We start from the raw sequence: 22,965 nt of genomic DNA, 5'->3' as shown, positions 1-22,965 counted from the left end.
AGTTTGTAGCTCCTTAAGCTGCTTAAATGGCATGGGTGCATGAGACCGCACCTTGTGGCCCTGCTGATCAACTTGCTCAGAAACTGGGAAGACCTGAAATCCATGCACTGACTCTCCTTGCTCTGCCGCGGCCCCAATGGCCTGTTGTAATGGAGATTGCATGGTTCTAAGAGGGTACCAGATTCCTGCCGAAGGCTCCTGAGCCATGGCAATCATGGAAGGTGCAACAGCCTTCAGTGGCCCCGGAGGAGGAGGCTCTAATCCTACCATGATAGAAGGTGTTGGGGTGGTCCTAATTCTTTTCTCTTTGTTCTTTAACATTTCCTTCTTCACAGCCTCTAACTCTGCCCTTAATTGCTCAATTACCCAGTGATAGTTAGATTTCTCAGGCAAAGCAATTAGAGGTGGACACTTCTCTTGATCACCCTCAACTGTTTCCTCTCTTAGGGCAGACTAATCCTCAGGGTCAAGAGATCCCTCTTCTAGCCCCAGATGGGGGTCCTCATAAAAGGGTGGCTAGGCTAATGGAACTTGCTCTGGCGGAGCAGACAGTGTGGTTTCACTTTTATCGCAGCAGCTGTTTATTGGATTCTCCTCTTTAGTCTCATCCTTTGCTCCTTGGGCCCCAAGCATATTCCTTACAAAAACTGAGTGACTGTTTCCTTGCCCCATCTTCTCCCAAGATAAATACTCACCGCTCCCCAATTGTACCGAGTGCATTCACTTAATTTCTCCAGCGGTGTCCTTCACTTTTTCCCCTACTTTTCAGTTCCCTGCTCTGGGCGCCACTTGCCGGTGCCAGCCAGCCAAGATGGACAGTACCTGAAAGGGGGAGTGAGGATTGAAAGAAAGAACAAGAGATAAAAAAGGTACTTGGGAGGGCTGATAGTAGTGCCTACAGCCCCAGTTTATTTCAGCTCTGCCTTTTTATACAGAAGAACTCAATTAGTTTCAACAGCTGTTTTTCCCCACCTGTATCTGAGGGTCAAGGAGCGGTCAAATACTTCAAAGGCTTCTTTGACCTTTTTGTTTACCAGTATTGCCTCCAGGTCAGGTATTGTGAGGCTCTCCATATAAACACATTCCTCCTGAATAGGCAGATTAGATACTGGTATGCATAACACAAACAGTAAACAAGCCTGCCACAGCTCAATGTACATAATAGACTAACAGCTCCCAACAGCTCTGTTCACCCCTTATCAGTTGGTCACTCCCAAGCCTGAGAGAATGTGTTTGTGGAGCCCACCTATCTCCTCTAGAGCCATAGATAACACTCCTGCCAGTTTCTAGGGAAATAATCTTGAGAAGGAGACCCTCAGTCACTCCAAGGACACTAAGCCTGGCCACTAACTCGAAGCAGCTGTGTCCTGCAACCCTGGTATAACCCCACCCCCACCCCTGTTTTCTTTGTCTAGTTGTAGAAACTCGGTTCCCGCGGGCAGGCAGCCTCTACCTCTCACTGTATCTTCTTTGAGTAAAGGAAGATCTGTTCCTTGCCTATTGCAGGTCTGGCTCTGGTTTCTTGTCTCCTACTCCTCTGTTTTTCCTTTTATTTTCCAAAAATCTAACACTGCCGCTATACTGCAGTGTATCTAATAAACGTCACTTTTCATGCTGTCTCTCTTTGGTGAATTGACAGCCTATGTGTCACTGGCCTGTCATCGCTGCCCCCAGCAGAGCAGAAACCATGCTATGTGACAACAGAGGTGGGCACAAACAGCAGGAAAGGGGAGTTCTGATGGCCTTACTGGAAGCTTCAGTGTAGAGGGTAGGACTGTTGCTGCTTTGGGTTTCATAAGAAAGGAAGGCCTTCTTTCTTCTCTGTGGTAACAGGACTACAACTGTGGGTGAGAGCAACTGACAAGCTGGTCTCCAAGGGGAAGGGAGATGACTGTGGGGGTGGCTTGTCTCCCTACCAGAGTGGGATCCTGAAGTACCACTCCAAGGACTGAAATGTTAGGAGTGACGGCAGAAAAATGGGCCATAAAGCAAGCCTGGGCAGTGCAACTTTTTGTGCTTTATCGTCACACAGAAGCCACAAGTCACTCCATTAACCTTTTAAAAAATGTGTATGTGTGTATGAGTGCCTCAAAAATAAATAAATAGGGGCTGGGGAGATGGCTCAGCAGATAAGAGCAGTTGCTGCTCTTGTAGAGGACCCAGGTTTGGTTCCCAGCACCTACATGGTGACTCACAACTGCTGTGACTCCAATTCTGGGGGATCCAACCCCTTCTTCTGGACTCCTAGGGCCAGGAATGCATGTGGTACACACACATACATGCAGGCAAAATACTCATATACAAAAATAAATATTTTAAAATAAATAGGAATGTGATCAAAGTACATTATATGTATGAAATTGTGAAATAAATTAAAATCAATACATAATAAAATAAACGAGTATATCATTATAACAGTGGGGTTGTTCAAATGAGATCTGTCTACACAGCATGGCCTCCAAAGAGATGGGTCAGTTAGAGGTTAAGAGTGAAATCTCCAATACAGAAAATCCAAATGCCTGCATTTTGCTTTTTTTTTTTTAAATTGAGTCTTGCTGGCCCAGAACTTGTGATTTCCCCTGCTTCAGCCTCCCAAATGCTGACATTACAGTTGTGCATCACCACACACCAGCAAACACCTGCATTTTTTTTTTATCAAATGCAGAAGTTTCAGATGACATATTAGGTATGTAAAATCAGATGTCTTCCATCTGATCCAGTTTGCATTTTATTTATTATTTATTTTTTAAATTAATTAATTAATCAATTTATTTATTTATTGGTCTTTTTGAGATAGGGTCTCCCTGTAGTCCCAGCTGGCCTGTAACTCGCTCTGTAGACCAGGTTGGCCTAGAACTCACAGAGTTCCGCCTGCCTCTGCCTCCCAAGTGCTGGGATTAAAGGCGTGCACCACCACACCCACCTGGGCTTGTCTTTTATATGCCTTGTCCCATTTTTTGCTAATCTTGTCCATCCACCCATTCTCCTTCACAGGTTCGGCTCAAGTTGACCACTAGAGAGAGCATGTGTCCTGCAGGCAACAGACTCTAGTCACTTCCCAAGGCCTAGCTCACATGGTGCCAGTCTGGTCTACAGAGCAGTCCAGGTGGAGTGGCAGGTGTAAGGTGATGCTGGGAGTGACAGTGGACTGGAGTGGATAGAGCACTGAACCCAGACTCCTGCAACTAGTCCAACCCTTGCCACTCCCCACTGGGACACCTCTCTAGGCCTCTCATTTCCCAGTTGCAACATAAAGGAGTTAAACTAAGGGGACTTTGACCTGAGTTCCTTTCCTAGCCAAATATCACATGAGTCTGGGATTACCTTGTCCTAACTGCCTAGTTCCTAACTCTTGGGCTACTGCAAATCACACTGGAGATCTGGAGATGGGCTGTGTCTTAGTTTGTTTCTTCATTGCTGTGACAAAAAATACTCTGACCAATACCAACTTGGGGAGGAAAGGGTTTATTTGTCTTATATCTCCTAGGTCACAGTTCATCAGGGAGCCCAAGGTAGGAAGTCAGGGCAGGAACCTGGAGGCAGGAGCTGGAGCACAGGCCATGGAGGAACACTATTGGTTTGTTCTCTTGGCCCCTGCTCAGCCTGGTTTCTTATGCTACACAGGTCCACCTGCCCAGGCGTGGCACCACCCACAGTGGGCTGGGCCCTCCCACATCACTCATCAAAAAAATGCCCTTCAGACATGGGCACAGGCCAGTCCAACAGAGGCAATTCCCCGATTGAGGCTCCCTCAACCCAGGTGTGTCAAGTTGACACTAAAGCTATCCAGCACAGGCTGAGACACAGAATACCTCGAAAAAAAAAGCACATATTTAATAAGCAAATGTTTACCAACAGTTCTGTATTATTTAGAACACCCAAGTTCAGGGAACATTTTTGATATAGCAATATTCTAGTTTGCTTCTCAGTAGCTGTGATAAACACCATGACCAAAAGCAATTTGGGGAGGAAATGATTTATTTCAGCTTACAAGTCCATCATTGAGGGAAGCTCAGGGCAGGAGCTCAAGGCAGGAATCTGGAGGCAGAAGCTGAAGCAGAGACCATGGAGGAATGCTGCTTTTTCCTTTGGCTTGCTCAGTTATCTTTCTTACACAGACCAGGCCCACCTGCCCAAGGATGGCACTGTCCACAGTAGGCTGGGCCCACCTACATCAATCAGTAATTAAGAAAATGCTTCATAGACATGCCCACAGGTTAATCTGATGGAGGAAATTATCTTATTAAAATGTTTTCTAAGTTTTATGTTATTTACGTATTTATTATTTTTATTTTATATGCCTGTATGTAAGTGGATCGTGTTGTGCAGTGCCTGTAGAGGTCAGAAGAGAGCATTGGCTCCCCTGGAACTAGATTTGTAGATGATTGTTAGCTGCCATGTGAGTGCTGGGAATCGAACTCAGGGCCTCTGCAAAAGCAGTCAGTGCTCTTAACCACTGAGCCTTTTCTCCAGTTCCTTGTTATTATTATTATTATTATTATTATTATTATTATTATTGTTATTATTATTTTGGAGACAGGATCTCCTGGTTGCCCCAGCTGACCTGGAGCTTCCTATGGAGAACAGGCTGACCTTGAACTCACAGAGATGCACCTGCTTCTGCCTTCTGAGTACTTAGATAAGACTCCATACTAGCTTGTCTTCTAAGTTAAAAAAAAAAAAAAAAAGTGGGGGTGGGGAATGATTGGGTCCAGTGAGTACAGACAATAGCCAGACAGAAAGTCCTTGCCAGGAAGTTATTGCCAGGGGGAAATCACCCACAATTCTGGAGGGTGGGCTGATAAACTGGACTCACACTCTTCTCTATCTACCAGAAAAAGGGAATTTCTGGTGGTGGCTTCCAATTATCATGTGAAAGCAAGGAAGACATGAAAAGATATTCTGCCACTGTGAACTGTTTTGGAAACACAGGAACTGGAGAGGAAGGCACTGAAGGACCAGAAAAATGAGGAAGGAGGTAGGGGAAGCCATTTTGCATTATGGGTCAACCCTCTGCAGGTTCCTCAATTCCCCAATGGATCTTTCTGTCATGCAAATCAGACCATTTCTTTCTCCTGCTTAAAACTCCTCACGGGGTAGAGGATGGGGAGGACTCTGCTGGGTTGGGACTGAAGAGAAGGCTCAAAGGTTAAGAGCAGTCTGCTGCTCATTCAGAGAACCCCAGTTCAGTTCCCAGCACCCATGTCTGGCGGCTCACAACCACCTGCAACTCCAGCTCTAACAGATCCAAATTCCTCTACAGCTACCTGCATGTTCATGCACATACCCCTCCACCCCCACATACACATAACTGAAAAAAATTTTAAATGTAAAGAGAAAACCCAAATTCTGCAGCATAGCACAGAATCTTCAACTGTGGGTGGCCAGGCCCCAGGCTTTCTTTCCTGCCCATACCAGCTGGAAGAGCCATGCAGCACTGCATAATGAACTCATATGGAGGGCTGTAGATGGTCACAACAAAACTTCTGGGTTACAGGCACTCTGTGCGGTTCACTAAAGAAGAAGGTCTTGGTAGGATTGTTGAAATCATTTCTGGTGTATTTAAGCTCCCCCCCCTTCTCAGTTATTAGTTTTTGTTAACTTGACACAAATCTACACATACCTGGAAAGAAGGAAGAAAGCAAATTCTTTACCAATTTAAATTAATAGTTGTCAAAGCTTGAAGTTATTATAACAGTCACCTTGAAACTGTTTTTTGTTAAAAAAAATTAATTTTTATTTTATATGTATGAGTGCTTTGCCTGCATATATGTAAGAGAACCCATGTCATGCAATGCTCAGGGAGCCAGAAGAGAGTGTTGGATTCCTTGGAACTGGAGTTATGAACAGTTGTTAGCTGCTATGTGGGTGCTGGGAACTGAACCTGGGTCCTCTGCAACACCAGCCAGTGCTCTTAACCACTGAGCCATCATCTCTCCAGCTCCCAATCACCCTTTCTTGCTCTTAGTGCAGTGTCTAATTTTTCTTATAAATGAATCTAGCTTACTCACAGTCACCTGTATATGTCCTTCCTTACCTAAACAGATGGTGAGTGTTCTGGTTAATTTTTGTCAACTTAACACAAACTAGTCACTTGGGAAGAAGGAACCACAACTTAAGAACTGCTTCCATCTGGGCTGGAGAGATGGCTCAGCAATTAAAGAGCATTGGCTGCTCTTGTAGAGGACCCGGGTTTGATTCCCAGCACCCACATGGTGGCTAACAACCTTCTGTAACTCCAGTTCCAGGGGAATCCAATGCCCTCTTCTGACCTCTGCAGGTATTGCACAACACAGGTGCACTTCCATTCATACAGACAACATACCCATACACTTAAAAAATAAAAGTAATAAACCAGGCTTGGTGATGCATGCCTATAATCCCAGCACTCGTGAGGCAGAGGCAGGCGGATCTCTGTGAGTTCAAGGCCAGCTGGTCTACATAGTGAGTTCCAGGCCAGCTGGTGCTACAGGAAGACCCTGTTTCAAAAAGATCAAAAGGTAAAAAATAAATTAATAAATAATAAATAAAATTTTAAAAATGAGCACACACAGCTCTTCCCTGAAGTGGTGTAAGTGGATACTGTATAAATGCATACTATCTTTGCTCAGCCTTTTGGGTAAGATCAAATGTAAACTATATAAAATACACCCTTAAAATAGTGCTGAAGAGATGGCTCAGCAGTTAAGAGCACTGACTGCTCTTGCAGAGGACCCAGGTGCAATTCCCAGGTTCAGTTCCACAGGGTGGCTATGAACCGTCCTTAACTCCAGTTTCAGAGGAATCTGAAGCCCTCTTCTGACCTCCGTGGCAACACAGGTGCACTCACATACATACAGGCAACACACTCAAACACATAAAATAAAAATAATAATTTCTTTTTTGTCTTTTTAAGACAGGGTCTCCTTGTAGCTCCAGCTGGCCTGGAACTCACTATGTAGATCAGGCTGGCCTGGAACTCACAAAGATCCACCTTCCTCTGCCTCCCAAGTGCTGGGATTAAAGGCATGTGCCACCACACCCGGCCCAAAATAAAATATTAAAAAAAAAAATAGTGCTCATGCTGGGCGTGGTGGTGCACGTGTTTAATCCCAGCACTTGGGAGGCAGAGGCAGGTGGATCTTTGTGAGTTCGAGGCCAGCCTGGTCTACATAGTGAGTTCCAGGACAGCTGGGGCTACAGGGAGACCCTGTCTCAAAAAGCCAAAAAAAAAAAAAAAAAAAAAATAGTGCTCACAAGGAACTTTGCAGCATGAATATTTAAGTAAAAGACGATTCCACTCCAGGAAGCCAATAGAAAATGAAGCCCAAAGAAAGCAAGAGAAACGAACGGAAATCAATGAGGCAGGAAGTGGACGAAGTCTGCTTCCCTGAAAAGATGAGGCAGACAGATAAGCCTCTTTAAAACTGATCAAGGCAGGAAAAGAGAGAGAGAGAGAAAAAACCACAGATGATCGGTATCAAGCCCTAGAAGGCACACTGTTCAGAACCTCAGCTAAAAAAAGATTGCTCGAAGGTTTTGTAAGCAACTACAGCTTCTCAAAACTAAAGAAGAAAAGCAGAAACGTTGTACAGGCTCTGTTCAATAAGTACAAAGAATAATTTGAAATCTTCCTACAGAGACACCCCAAGTGGGTTTAGTAGTAAATTATAGCAAACATTCGAAGAGAAAATACTTCCTTTTTTTTTTTTTTAACACAAACTATTTCAGAGAATAGATTTAGAAGGGAATATTTCTCGGTACATTTTATGAGACCAAACCTGCCCAGACTGTTAGAAGGAAAGACGATTACAGGATAATATCTCTCATGAACACAGGTACAAATATACCAAAACCAAGAGATTATTTTTTCCAGGAAAAATGTATGTTGATTTAAGGTAAGAAAGCCAATCACTGTAATTTACCAAATTAACAGACTAATGGAGGGAGAACATAGGATCATTTCAATAAGGAAAAAAAAAAGCATGTGATTAAATATGTATGTGATAAAAGCACTCAGAAAACTAAGAAGACAAGTTTTTAAAATACCACACTGTTAGCTTTATGCTTAATAATGGAACATATAGAATATTCCTAGAAAATACTAGCAACATATCCAAAAGTTGCAATTTACAATAGTAAAAATTCATTAAATATCATAAAATAGATATTGTATGTCTGTAACTGAAGTTCTAAGAGTTCCCCTCAGAATCCAACAGAAAAGCAAGGAGGTGCTGCCTAGCATTTGGGAGGCAGAGGCAGAAGGGTTGAGAGTTCAAAGTCAGCCTGGGATGCATAGTGAGACCCTGTCTCAATAAACAAGAAGTGGGAGAAGGAGGAAGGAAGGGCGAGGATAAGTGGAAGGGAAAGGGGGCGAAGGACGAGGAGGAGGAGGAGGAGGAGAGGAGGGGATGAGAGGGAGGAAGAAGAAGAGGAGGAAGATAAGAAAGAGGGGGAGGAGAAGAATGAGAGGGAGAGGGAGTTGAAGAAGGAGGAGAGGAGGGGAAGGAGGAAGAGTGATGGAGGCCGAGGGCTGCCGTGTGCACCTCCTTACAAAACGTAATCCATGCTGGAGGACCGAGAAGAGCGCTGCTGTAAAGACGAGTGTCTTTCCCAGCTCTCCACAGGCATCTTACTTCCTAAGTAGAAGAAGATGTGACTGCGGCTCTTTTGAAATATGTCTACGAGATGTTTCTTGAACTTCTCACCCATGAAAGCATAAATAACAGGGTTCACGCAGCAGTGAGTAAAAGAAATGATTTCTGTGACATGGGTGGCCAGAACCAGCCTCTGGCTCATAGCACACCCATCTAAGACACTCATGTCGTGTAGGGATGTGAGGAAGAGGACCACGTTGAATGGGACCCAGAAGAGTAAAGACGCAACAACAACCACGAGCACCAACTTAATGGCCCTGGTCCTGTTGTGGTTCTGGCAGCTCTTCAGCTGCTGCAGGATTCTGACATAACAGAACAAAAGGATGGCAAATGGGAGCAACAGGCCTAGGATGTTTACTTCAAAGTGGGTAAAGATCTTCCACTTCAAAGACTGCTGATCATAAAATGAGAAACACTGGAGGACACCATCTTCCGAGGCCACTTGGTAAAATACCAACAATGGGAGGGTAGCTGTGATGGCGGTCAGCCACACTGCCAGGCTCAGGGCTGCGCCCACTCTGCACGTCCTCACGTGCATGGCATACACAGCGTGGACGATAGCCAGATACCTGTCCACACTCATGAGGGTGATGAAGAACATGTTGCTAAAGAAGCCGATGTAATAAAAGCCAGAGACCAGTTTGCACATGGCAGTCCCAAACACCCACTGGTCCAACAGATAGTAGGTCTGAAAGGGGAACGAGAAGACAAAGAGCAGGTCAGAAATGGCCAGGTTCAAGAGGTAGATGTCTGTAATGCTCCTCAGCTTCTTGCAGGCTACGAGCACCAGGATCACCAGGCCGTTTCCCAGAAGACCCAGTATGAACAGGATGCAGTAGATGATGGTCAGGTGCAATGTGCTGTCTCTGAGGATGAGTTCCGTGTCACAGGGGATTGTGAGGGAGTCAGGATAGTAGTCAGTCATCGTGACATTGGGCTCCAGGGTGTAATCCATGAGGCAAGAGGACCTGGTCAAAGAGGCACACAGAGATGCTGTAGACTGCTCCCTCTCAAGTCTGCACAACCAAGCCCTTAAACCACCTCCACCACACGCTGGGGCTCAAGATCAAACTCAGGATATGGATGCTAGGTAAGTGCTCTACAACCAAGCTACACCCCCGACCCCCACCAGCCCTGGCTTTAGTCATACAGGGTCTCACTAGGTCACCTCACTTGGTCTCTCTTTCTCTCTCTCTCTCTTTCTCTCTCCCTCTCTCTCTCTCTCAGTCTGTATCTATAGACAATATTTAATATTTTGCATTCACTCCTAGCTTACACACATTATGTTTCTCATTTTTATTTTGCTTTAGATACATTACATATTTTTAAAATATTTATTGTTTTTATTTTATGTGTATGAGTGTATTGCCTGCATGTATGCAAGAGCACCTGTGTTGTACAATGCCTGCAGAGGTCAAAAGAAGGCGTTGGATCCTCTGGAACTGTAGTTATAGACAGTTGTTAGCCACCATGTGGGTGCTGGGAATTGAACCCAGCAATCAGTGCTCTTAACCACCGAACCATCTCTCCAGTCCCCAAGATACAGTATATGTTATTTATCATTTAGTTGATTCTTTCTGTGCTTTCCTAACCCCCAGAAATGATTTTAAAATGTAGTAGGAAAAAAAAATGGTCCCAATTACACTAAAATTGAAGAGCGCCAGGTTTATAGAAATAAACCTAATTAAAAACTACAATTCATTCATGTAAGATAGAAATTAGGGCTAGAGGGGCTGGAGAGATGGCTCAGCGATTAAGAGCACTGACTGCTCTTAGACGACCAGGGTTCGATTCCCAGCACCCACATGGTGGCTATGAACCGTCCTTAACTCCAGTTCCAGGGGAATCCTAAGCCCTCTTCTGACCTCCGTGGCATTGCACAACACAGGTGCACTCACATACATGCAGGCAATGCACTCATACACATAAAATAAAAATAATAAAATATTTTTTAAAAAAAAGAAATTAGGGCAAGAAAGACATCAGTCAGTAAGGTACTTGTTATGTAAGAATGGAAACCTGAGTTCAATCCCCCAAAAGTCACATTTTTAAAAAAAAAATCTCACATATGGTAGTGCCTGCTTATGATCCTGGTGCTGGGGAGATGAAGACAGGCAGAACCCTGAGGCTCGCTGGCCAGGCAGCATAGCTTAATTGTTAAGCCTGAAGTCAGTAGAAGACTCTGTCTCAAGAAATCAAGAAACAAGATGGATGGTGCTGGAGGAAAAATATTTAAGGTTGATCTCTGATATATACACATGCATGCACACATACACGCACGTGCATACACACACTCGCACAAGACACACACACATATACTCATATTCACGCACATACACACACGTGCACATGAACACACAAAATAAGCAAAATAGCCGGGCGTGGTGGCACACGCCTTTAGTCCCAGCACTTAGGAGGCAGAGGCAGGCGGATCTTTGTGAGTTCGAGTCCAGCCTGGTCTACATAGTGAGTTCCAGGACAGCTGGGGCTACAAGGAGACCCTGTCTCAAAGAGAAAAAAAAAAAAAAAAGCAAAATAAAATGGAAGAAATATAAATTTAAATATGATAAATTTAAATTATATAGGACCTGGGGTGTAGTTCAGTGGTAGAACATATACTTAGCTTGCACACAGTCCTGGGTTCAATCCTAGCAACCCCTCTATGATAAAACTTCTTTGAAAGACATAAAAGACATGGTTAAAAGGAACATCCTGCCAGGCTTAGTGGCACATGCCTTTTATCCCAGCATTTGGGAGGCAGAGGCAGGCAGATCTCTGTGTGTTTGAGGCCAGCCTGGCGTATATATTCCAGGCCAGCTGGAGCTACAGGGAGACCCTGTCCCAAAAAGACATAAGTAAATAAATAAATAAATATAATAAATAAGTAAATAAGTAAATAAATAAATAAATATAATAAATAAGTAAATAAGTAAATAAGTAAATAAATAAATAAATAAATAAATGGAAACGTTCTGCATAAGAAGGCTGATCCCTCCAGGTGGTTACTGACCTGAGAGATCTTTTCTTATCTAATTTTTCACTTCTAGAACATTCACTCCCTCCTGTGTCCTGCAGAGGAAAGGGCATGTGTGACTTGCTCCTCTCAGCCACTAAGCCACACACAGAGTTTGTGGACTCTGGGGACATGCAAGACTTTTTTGTTTTGAGACAGAGTCTCCCTGTAGTCCCACTTGAAATTCACTGTGTAGATAAGGCTGGCCTCGTCTCACAGCTTCACCTGCTTCTGCCTCCTGAGTGCTGGGATTAAAGGCATGTACCACCACACCCAGCCCACATGCAAGATTTTTTAAAAAGATCTCTAAAACACTGGCCTTCTCTTGACCTCTCTCTAAGGAGATAAAAGGACCCCCGCCCGCTGCCCACTGCCCACTGAGCCCTTCTTCCCCTAGGATGTTAGCACATACCTGAGCTGATCCTTCAGGCTGAAGTCTCCAGTGCTGCTGAGCCCTTCTCATGCATATCCACTGTTGCATTCACATCTCTGCCTCTCTAGGTTCAGTCATATGACTGGCTGTAGCCAACTAGAAAGATGGAAAAAATCAACTGCACCTACCTCTTACCTACTACTATATTTACTGCTCTGCCTCTCTGGGTTCCTGTGACAGCTTCAGCCAGTCTGAAGGGTGGGGAAATCACCTACCTTTAACTTACATTCCCAGCCCCTCAGTCTTTTGAGGCAGTCTTTTGCACTGCCTCCAGCCTCAACCTCCAAGATGCTGGCTTTCAGCATATTCATCATGCCTGCCGGTGTGTGTGTGTGTGTGTGTGTGTGTGTGTGTGTGTGACTCTTTTATCTCAATCTTCAATTGTTTCCATCTATCTTTTTACCCCAAATCTAGAGCAGAGAGACAAGTAGACACCCCTATTCCTTGGGGCAAAGTGACTTGAGAGGGAATTTGTTCAAAAACAAAGCATTAATATAGAACCCAGGAATGTGGGGGAAAAAAAAACCCTAAAGTGATAATCCAAAACGCTGGAGGGAAAGGAAGGGTACCCACAAAACTACAATGCTGTATCAATTATATAGAGACTATATGGAAAACATTTACAAGCTGAAAAAAAAAAGAAAAAAACAATATTGGGAGATAGCTTGGTCAGTAATGTGTTTGTCATGAAAACATGAGGACCCAAATTGGATCCCCCAGAACCCAAGTTAAAAAGGCCAGGTGTGGAGGCTGGAGAGATGGCTCAGCAGTTAAGAGCACTGGCTGCTCTTACAGAGGACCAGGGTTCAATTCCCAGCACCCACATGGCAGCTAACAGCTGTCTGTAACTCAAGTTCCACAGGAATCCAACACCCTCTTCTGATCTCCAAAAGCAGCACAACATGGATGCACTTACATACATTCAGTAATATACTTGTACACATAAAACAAAAATAATGATGATTTCTTTTTTTTGGTTTTATTTTATTTTATTTATTTTATTTTATTTTGAGACAGGGTCTCCCTGTAGTCCCAGCTGGCCTGGAACTCACTATGTAGACCAGGCTGGCCTCGAACTCACAGAGATTCACCTGCCTCTGCCTCCCAAGTGCTAGGATTAAAGGTGTGCAACATCACGCCCGGCCTTCTTTTTTTTTTAAAGGCCTATGCCTATAATTCCAGCACTGGGGAGGCAGAGACAGGAGATTCCCTGGAGCTTGCTGACTAGCTAGTCTATCTTGGCAAGCTCCAGCTTTGGTGAGAGGCCCTGCCTCAAAGAAACTAAAGTGGAGAGTGACTAAGAGACTTGTTGATCTCTGACCTCCATCCACATGCGCACACATACATGAACATGAATGTATGCACACACAGATTAAAACAATAAATATTGGTGGTACTGGCTGCTCTTGCAGAGAATCTGGGTTTGGTTCCCAACACCCATATGGTGGCTAACAACCATCTGTAACTCCAGTTCCAGGGGATCTAACACCCTCTTCTGGCCTCTACAGGCACTGCATGCATATGGTGCACTTACATGCCAGCAAAACACTCATATAAACAAACAAACAAACAAACAAATAAATAAATAAGTAAATAAATACATAAATAAATGAAAACTGAATCCTCAACCCCAGTCTCCCCAAAATAACTGGAATCATAGATGTATGCCTCTATGCCCAATTTTAGGCTCTCAGTGGTATCTGAGCCATCATTGAAAGGGTACAATGCTAGATGAGAAAAAGAAACAAAAATATAACATATTTATTAATGTCCTATATAGCTTTCTTCCATACAGTGATAGTTATGAGCTTTTCAAGAATAGAGTTTGAACTTTGAACATATTGTTTATTTCTGCTGTTTGAGACCAGACCAGCAGGGTGACAGCAACCAGTGCAGAATACAGTGTCTTACCTGGACCTCAAGGGCCAAGGATGCTGACTGGCCAGTGAGCCCCAGAAATTTGTCTCCACCTCCCCCAGAGCTGGGATTATACAAGCATGTGCCACCGTGCCCGTTTTCTTGTTTGTTTTTGACATGGATTCTGGGGATTGAACTCAGCTCCTTGCATTTGCAAGGCAAGTTCTTTACCAACTGAGCTGTCTCCCCGCCCTCCTTGTCACACTTTAGATGCTGTTGCAGATGGCCGTGTATTTCTCTTGGCTTTTGTTTCATGCCCCTTGACTCTAATCCCTTCTGACTAATGATTTTATCTCTTAGAAATCTGCTAGCACCTGAAGTCATACCGAGATCACTGCCCTCACCGATATCACTGGGGTTTTGACCCAGCTTGGGGAATGCCCCAGCCAGTTTAAGACAATGTAGTCTGTGGTAAGTAAAGATCAATGGTGAGCTGTGAACCTGGGGCCCCACAGGTGTTACTGATCCTTGTCATGATGGTGGAAACCATGAGACCTGCCTCATCAGTGATGGGGTGAGGATGGGGAGAGCTGTGTATGGAGAGCTGTGTTCCCTTCCTCAGTCCAGCAGGACCAGTTATCTATCTGGCCTGCAGAGGCTATGACAAATTACCAGTGACTTCAAACAATACTTGTTCGCCCACAGTTCTGGAGAATAGATGGCCGCTACCCACCAGGACAGCCTGTCTTTCTCTAAGGGCTCTAAGGGACAGTCCTTCCCTGTCTCTTTCAGGTAGCTGCCTAACAACCTTGGTCTTGTGGCCCCATCCCTCCATTTTGGACTCCATCTTCATATCTCCTCAGTGTGTCTGTGACCACTCTCCCCCTGCCTCTTATTTATAGACACCGTGGCTATATTTGGGGTCCACCTAGGTAATCTGAAATAATCTCACCATCTCAAGATCCATTGATTGGATCACACTTTCAAAGGCCCCTTTCCCAAATAAGTAACATGTACAAGTTCCAGCGATTAGGAATGTTGGGGGTGAGAGATTTTTCACACCTATGGCATTCTGGTCTACACACGGGCAGACTACAGGACAGCTAAAAAGAGAGGCCTTGTGGGATATGTGGGATGTGCATGTCCATAATCCCAGAATTTGGGAAATGGAGGCAGAAAGATCAGGAGTTCAAGGTTATCCTCAGCTATACAACAAGCTCAAGACCAGACTGGGCTACATGAAACTTTGTCTGAATAAAAGCAAAAGGAAAGAAAAGAGAAAAAAGGAAAAGTTAAGAAAAAAAAGAGGAAGAGGAGGAGGGGAGGAAGAATAGAAGGAGGGGGAAGAGGAAGTGGAGGAGGGGGAGGAGGAAGCGAGGGAGGGGCCTTGGGCCTCCAGCAGGGGTCCAGGCATACCATGGGAAAGAATCAGAAACTGATTATAAAGATCCAGTGTGTGTGTGTGTGTGTGTGTGTGTGTGTGTGTGTGTACATGTGCATGCAGGTGCCCTTGAAGGATGTCAGAGCCCCTGAAGCTGGAGTTACAGGTGGTTGTGAGCTGCCCAGTGTGAGTGCTGGGAACCACACTGTGGTCCTCTGGAAGAGCAGTATTCACTCTTAGGTACTGAGCCATCCCTCCATCCTGCCCTCCCACACTTTAAAGATTTCTTTAATTTTTTTTTGTTGTTGTTGTTGTCTTTTTGAGACAGGGTCTCCCTGTAGCCCCAGATGGCCTAGAACTTGTTATGAAGACCAAGCCGATCTTGAACTCACAGAGATCCTCCTGCCTCTGCCTCCTGAGTGCTGGGATTAAAGGTGTGTGCCACCATGCCTAGCCTGATTTCTTTAATTTTTTTTTTGGTCTTTTTGAGACAGGGTCTCCCTGTAGCCCCAGCTGTCCTGGAACTCACTATGTGGACCAGGCTGGCCTTGAACTCACAGAGATCCTCCTGCCTCTGCCTCCCGAGTGCTGGGATTAAAGGTGTGCGCCACCACGCCTGGCTGATTTCTTTAATGTTTAAAAAACTGATTATAAAGACCAAGTTATGGATAGCCCCCGAGCCAGTGGCCTCTCCAAATCCACATTCTGATATTCTGATAAGACTGGGCTGGTCCTACCAAGGCTCTCCCATTTCACTGCATTGGATTCCAAGGGTTACAAAGACTTTTTCACTTTAAAATGAAGTAGACAGGAAAAACACACCCTCCCTCCTCTCTCCCAAAATGATGAAAATGAAGATTATATTTAAACTTAAGTACAAATGACTACCACTACAGATACTTCTCATAGAGTCTTAGGGAAGAAAATTACCTTGGCCATCTGGTGCCCTCCCCTTCCTGAATAGCTAAGTCTGGAGAGATGAAATGAATCACTCAAAATTGCACAGCAGGGCTAGGGAGATGCTCCATAATGCTGAACAACATGGGGACCTGAGTTTGGATTTCCAGAATCCACATAAAAGGTGGAGCACGGTGGTGCACACCTGTAATCCCAGTCCGCTGAGGAGGCAGAGATAGGAGGATCCTCGGAGCTCAGCAAACTCCAGACTCAGGGAGAGAGTCTGTCTCAAAGGATGGGGTAGAGAGTGACATCAATATCTGGCCTCCACATGCCTGCACACACACATGCATACACACAAATAGATTTGTACACAAACACATACACAATCACACTGCAATTTGGTAGTGGAGACAGAGCCAACACTAAAGCCATCTGAAGCGTAGTCTGGGTTCCCCTTCCTTTAACCTACATTAAAGCTTGTCATATGAGGACATCAAGAGGACTTCTAGATAACACTCATCTTTTAGGATTTCCTCCCATGGAAGTTCTCAGAATCAAAATGCAGCTTGTGCCAACCCTACCAAAAAAATAAAACTAGGAGATTGTGGAGAGACACCTCACAAGTACAACTAACTACCCAAAGCCACTATCACATAAATTTCTACCAAGGACTGGAGAGATGGCTCAGTGCTTAAAATTGCTTGCTGCAAAGTCATGAGGGCTGTAGCTCAGAACCCAGCACCAGTGTAACAAGCCAGATGTTCCCACAAATGCTTGTAACCACAGCTCCAAGAGGAATGGAGCAGAAGGCTCAGTGGGGCTTCCAGCCAAGAAAATACAAGCTCCAGATTCAGGGAGAGACCCTGCCTCAAAAGAAGAGGTGGAGAGTGAGGTGGAGAGACGGCATCTGACACCCTCTTCTGTCTTCCACATGCATGCACAGGCTCATGTACCCACAAACACATGTATGCATGCATGCACACACACAAACATGCCCAAATAAAATAAAGTTTATTTATTTTAATAATTTATTTATTATTATTTTATGTGTATAAGTGTATAAGATTGTATGTATATAAATGCACCATGTGCCTGCAGTGCCCAAGGAGGTTAGAAAAGGATGTCATAGCCCCTGGAAGTGGAATACTGGATGATTGTGAGCTGCCATGTGGGTGCAGTCCTCTGAAAGAGAAGCCAGCACTCTTAACAGCTAAGCCATCTCTCCAGCTCCTCAATAAATAAAATTTTTAAATCTTTTTTTTATTTTATTATTTTTATTTTACATGTATGAGTGTATTGCCTGCATGTAGGTAAGTGCACCCATGTTGTGCAGTTCCCACAGAGGACAGAAGAGGCTGTCAGATCCCCTGGAACTAGAATTACGGACAGTTGTTAGCTGCCATGTGGGTGCTGGATTCCCTGGAACTAGAGTTACGGACAGTTGTTAGCTGCCACGTGGGTGCTGGGATTCAAATCCGGGTCTTCTGCAAGAATATCCAGTGTTCTTAACCACTGAGCCATCTCTCCAGCCCTGTTTTATTTTGTTTTGACAGCATGTCACTGCTGTGTAACCCAGGCTGTTATCCACCCACCAACAGGACAGGAGCTATTGTATTCCTGGACCCCAAGAAGAGACTTGAGACAGGCCTACCACGAATTAAAGCTTCCTCTTTCTCCCTTCAAACACACCAAGCAATTTATTCTTCATCACAGTACTTAGACTGAAAGTTCCATTTACACCTTTTTTTCATTGTTGGTTTTTGTTTGTTTGTTTGTTTTTGGTTTTGTTTTTTTTTTTTGGTCTTTTTGAGACAGGGTCTCCCTGTAGCTCCAGCTGTCCTGGAACTCACTATGTAGACCAGGCTGGCCTTGAACTCACAGAGATCCGCCTGCCTCTGCCTCTCAAGTGCTGGGATTAACGGTGTGCGCCACCACACCCGGCTCGTTGTTTTTTGAGTCAGGGTCCCTTGTAGTTCAGACTGGCCCTAAACTATAGAATTGAGATTCCTCCTGCCTCTCCCTCCCAAGAGCTGGGATTGCAGACATGAGCCTGCACATTTGGTTTGGCTTAGCTTTATGATCACTTTTTCCCAAGAATTACTTTCTAATACCCTGTTTTAGTTTTATTTCTGTTGCTGTGATAAAATGACCTGACAGAAAGAAACTCAGGGGACAAAGGGGTTCATTTGGCTTCCATTCCAGGTTACATATAGTCCATCATAGCAGGGAGGTCATAGGGCAGGAGCTTGAAGTAGCTAGTCACAGCCACACTCAAGAGCAGAGAGTGCATGTGCGGTGCTTGCTTGCTTATGCTCAGCTACCTTCCTCCTCTCTTATACAGTCCAGGACCCCAAGCCTAGGGAATGGTGCCACCCACAATGGGCTGGGTCTCCCCACATCAATTAAGGCAATCAAGACAATCCCCCACAGACATGCCAGGTCAGTCTGATCTAGACATTTCCTCATGGAAATTCTCTGAGCAGTTGATTCTAGGTTGTGTCAAGTTGATAATTAAAGGGAACTATCACATTCCTTTTTTTTTTTTTTCCCCACGGCTGCAAACACTTATTACCTGACTGGTATACTCTCGTCACTGTGCTCATCATTGGAAAAGGTAAAAAGATGAAATGATCTAGTTAGCCTTTAAAGAGTCAAACCATCAAGGCACTTTTTATCACAAGAGTTGCAGGAGGATTAATAAATAATAAAAGGGAGGGGCTGGAGAGATGGCTCAGAGGTTAAGAGCAGTGGCTGTTCTTGCAGAGGGCCTGGGTTTAGTTCTCAGCACCTAACAACCACCTGTAACTCCAGTTCCAGGGGATTCAATTCCCTCTTCTGGCCTCTGTGGGCACTTCACTCATGTGCACATACCTCCACACAGACACACGTTCACATAAATTAAAAATAAAAAATGTTCAAAAAGATTCTGGGAGGTAGATCTGGGAGGAGTTAGGGGAGGAGTGGGGAGTGAATATGATAAAAATACACTGTAAGAAATTCTAAAATAATTAATAAAAATATTAAATATATAAAAAGAAATTTAACACCAGTACAATAATACTATACAGAAAGTCCACTTTCTGTTTTCACCTGTTGACTCAGCAATGTATTTTTCAGGACTTTGGTTTTCTTGGTCTAGGACTCAGTCCAGGGTCATGAACTGCATATATAATGAAGTTCCTCTATTTGCACTTGACTGGAAACTATGCTTTTGCCTCTCTTTGTCTCCAAGGGTTTGCCTGACTTAGAGTAGAAATATTATTCTGCCAGATAAAAGAATGAAACTATCTCATTTGGAAGAACATGGATAAAACTGGAGAACATCACACTAAGCAAATTAAGCCAGACATAGAACTACATGTATTGCATATTTTCTGTCACATGTAGAAACAAACAAACAAAAGACCTGAAAGGGAAAGAGGGGCTATTAGGGAAGAGGAATGGGACTTGGGGGATCGAATTGCTTTATGCAATTAATATGCACTAATAATTATAACAATGAAGAAATGTTCAGAGTGGTTGGTCTTCTTAAGCAAAGAAGCTTCCTCTTATTATTGACGGGTATTTCAGGTGCCGTGTCCACCCAGGTTCTCCATCACCCTGTAGAGCTGTTTTTCATGCATGTAGCTCACACATGTGCATCCCCCTTCCTTCTGCAAAGAGACTTCAAAGCAGCCACATTGCCTTCCTTGGGACCAGTTCTGGTCTTTGTGTTAGTACAGTGGCATCTGCAGCAGGATAGTGGTTAAGGTGGAAGGATGCTTTTATCAAGAAGCATCTTGTACACAGAGATGAGGTGCAGAGCTGCAGGTGGGGGTGGGGTGGGGGTGGTACCGAGCTATTAATGTTTTTCAGTGCATGTATAGCAGGTTAGAGGACTTTGTTCATGCAGATATTAACCCCTCAGCTATATTTATCTTCCACAAATAAATAACAGTTATGGTTCTTAACATTCTAAATCAAGGTTTCTCAATCTTACCTATTTCTAGGATCACAGAAGGATTTTAAAAATAATGTCGAGTGCTGAGTCCCTTCCTCCAGAGCAATGCAATAAATCTCTGAAATTTAAAAAATATCTCCACATTATTTTGTTTTTTGTTTTTTGTGTTTTTTTTGTTTGTTTGTTTGTTTGTTTTTTTTTGAGCCAGGGTCTTACTATTGTAGCCTTGGCCAACCTAGAACTTACTATGTAGACCAGGCTGGACTTGAACTCACAGAGATCTGCCTGCCTCTGCCTCCTGTATGCTGGGATTCAAGGTGTGTGCCACCATTCCTGGCACTAGGTGATATGTGTATGTGTATATGTGTGTGCATGTGGAGGCCAGAGGTCAATATCACATGTCTTCCTCAATCACTTTCCACACTACATTTTGGGACAAGGTCTCTCACTTAACCTAGAGCTCACCAATTTGGTTAGACTGACTGGCCAGCAAGCCCCAAAGAGCCTCCTGCCTCTGCCTCCCCAGTGCCTGGATTACAGGCATGTGCTACCATGCCTAGTTTAAGCAGCAGATGGAGGAGCTGTGAGAGAGAGGGATTTACAACAACCCTCCTTCAACTCTATGTCTAGATCTGCATGCAGCCTCCATTACAGATGTCACTGAAGCCCAAATTCCCCCCAACCCCATCTCAGCCCACCTCTGAGTGCCCCTGCACCCATGATGGACAGTTCCTATGGGACTTATGGCTTCTGACACTGTCTGAGGGCTGGGAGGGCTGGAAGTGCCAGGATTGAAAACACAAGGGGCCAGTACTCAGTGAGTGGGGATGGGGGTCAGTGATTAGATTCCCAGCTTCCTTGTTGCATGACGGAAAGACAGTGAGGTGAATTCTAGTCTCTGAGCAGGATGAGGTAAGAAAAATCTCCTAAGATGGCTCGTTTAAGGAAGTAAGGCATTTCACATTCAGGGTGCTATGAAAGAGGGACTAGGGCCTAAGAACAAGCACCTCCTTCACTGTGGCACCTGAGGGACACCATGGAGGCAGGGACTGTGTACACAGAGAAGTTTGACACTGACATTATCTCAGTGTAAAATTCAGCTCACATCACAGGGAACTCTGGACTCTGAGATGACCAAGATGTCTCAAGTGGGGAGAAGAAGCCAGGTCTTCATACCCACGTGCTGACCAGTCATTGGATGCAGGACACTCCAGGAAAGGCCTTGACCTTTGACTAGGTGGCATTCTTCAGTCAAGGCAATGCCATTGAGGCCCAAGCACAGGCAGCCATCTGCCAGCAGCATTGTCAGAGGCTGGGAAAGTCAGTCCTTCCTCCTGAAGTGGATCATGAGGGTATCTCAATATTTACTATAGTTTTTAGACCTGGATCAGTCTTTCTCCCCTGTTAGAAAGTGGAAGACAGTGGGAAGAATGGCGCAGGGATTTCACTGCTTAAATGAACCTAACAAACAATAAGGCTTGGAGCATGTTTGTTCTTGGATGGATGCAACTTTGAAAAGATTCTTGACTTTAATGAGCTTGCATCTCAAGAAAACCAATACAGGCCTCATCACACAGGAATCATTTCCAGACAGAGAAAGCCATTATGACTATGTCTTTTGAAGTTCCAGATCTAGTTTTTCTGTCTTGGCTGTCTTGTGGGCAAAATGAGAAACTGGAGGAGGAGGCAGAAGGGGAAGAGGAGGAGGAAGGCTGAGGCCCAGAGGGGTGAACTGAGGTGGGTAAGATGAAGAGATGCAAAGGGAGCCAAGAGATGGGGGAGGTACCAGTGAAAACCATCAACCAAAACAGAATCAGGTCTAGGGGACTCAGAAAAGAGACACTGATTCAGGGAAGCCCCGCACTTCCTACTCTCTCTCTCTCCCCTACACTGGCCTAAAGTCACCTTCTGCCTGCTCTGAATCTGCTCCCACACAGCAGCTCCTAGCTAAGACACACAACCCTCCTGACCAGTTGCATGTTGACAGTAATCCTCATGCCACTCTGTGCGATGCCAGATAAATTCTCCAGGTATTAGTTACCTTTCTCATTGCTGTGTCAAAAACCTGCCAAAAGCAATGTAAGGAAGGAAGGATTTACTTTGGATCACAGTTTTAAGGTATAGTCCATCAGGGTGCAATCCATCATGATGTGTGTGATGGTTGGTGTTAACTGTCAGCTTCACAGGATCTTCAGTCACCTGGGCAATAGGCCCCTGGACCAACCTGTGGGGGATTATCTTGATTGCATTAATTGAAGTGGGAAGACCTGCCCATTGTAGGTGGCACTGTTCCCTGGCTGGGCTCCTGGACCGCATAGATAGAGACTGGGAGCTGAGCAGCCTCAAGCGTTCATTGCTCTCTGATCCTGACTGTGAATGTGATGTGACCAACTGCTTCAAACTCTGGCAGCCTTGACTTCCCCACTATGATAGACTAGACCCAGGAACTACGAGCGAGAATGAGCCCTCTTTCCCTTAAGTTGCTTTTGTCAGGGTATTTTGCCACAGCAACAGGAAAAGAAACTTAGACAGTGGGGAAGACACTGTGGCCAGAGTGTGAGGCAGCTGACCACATTGTGTCTATAATCAGGTAGCAGAAGGCAATCAATGTAGGTGCTTTGATCGCATTATTCTTTTTGTTGAGTTCCAGGTTACATGCTGGTAAAGAATTTCTCTATGTGTTGCCTATGTCTTAGAAATCTGAGTGAAGGTAAATCCAAAGTAGCATTGTTTTTAATTTGGTGGAAGAAATTTCAGGATAGTGGAGCATTCAGGGTATGGTGTAGTTATTGTTAGCTTCTTTAT

At 44.5% G+C, this 22,965-nt stretch overlaps 1 protein-coding gene across 1 annotated transcript; it reads right to left on the bottom strand.

Moving 5' to 3' along the window:
- Window positions 1–8,529: 8,529 nt before the first annotated feature.
- Window positions 8,530–12,102, bottom strand: Ccr8 (C-C motif chemokine receptor 8). Its single transcript, XM_008849423.2, has 2 exons — window positions 12,062–12,102; window positions 8,530–9,604 (listed from the first exon to the last, which is right to left on the bottom strand). Exon 2 carries the CDS (start codon window positions 9,589–9,591, stop codon window positions 8,530–8,532), a length of 1,062 nt encoding a protein of 353 aa, XP_008847645.1. The 5' UTR covers window positions 9,592–9,604; window positions 12,062–12,102.
- Window positions 12,103–22,965: the final 10,863 nt, after the last annotated feature.

Source organism: Nannospalax galili, unplaced genomic scaffold (assembly GCF_000622305.1).
Source record: "Nannospalax galili isolate Female #2095 unplaced genomic scaffold, S.galili_v1.0 scaffold443, whole genome shotgun sequence".
NCBI lineage: Eukaryota > Metazoa > Chordata > Mammalia > Rodentia > Spalacidae > Nannospalax > Nannospalax galili.
The sequence above is the reverse complement of the archived record's forward strand: the minus strand, read 5'-3'. Positions and strand labels throughout refer to the sequence as shown.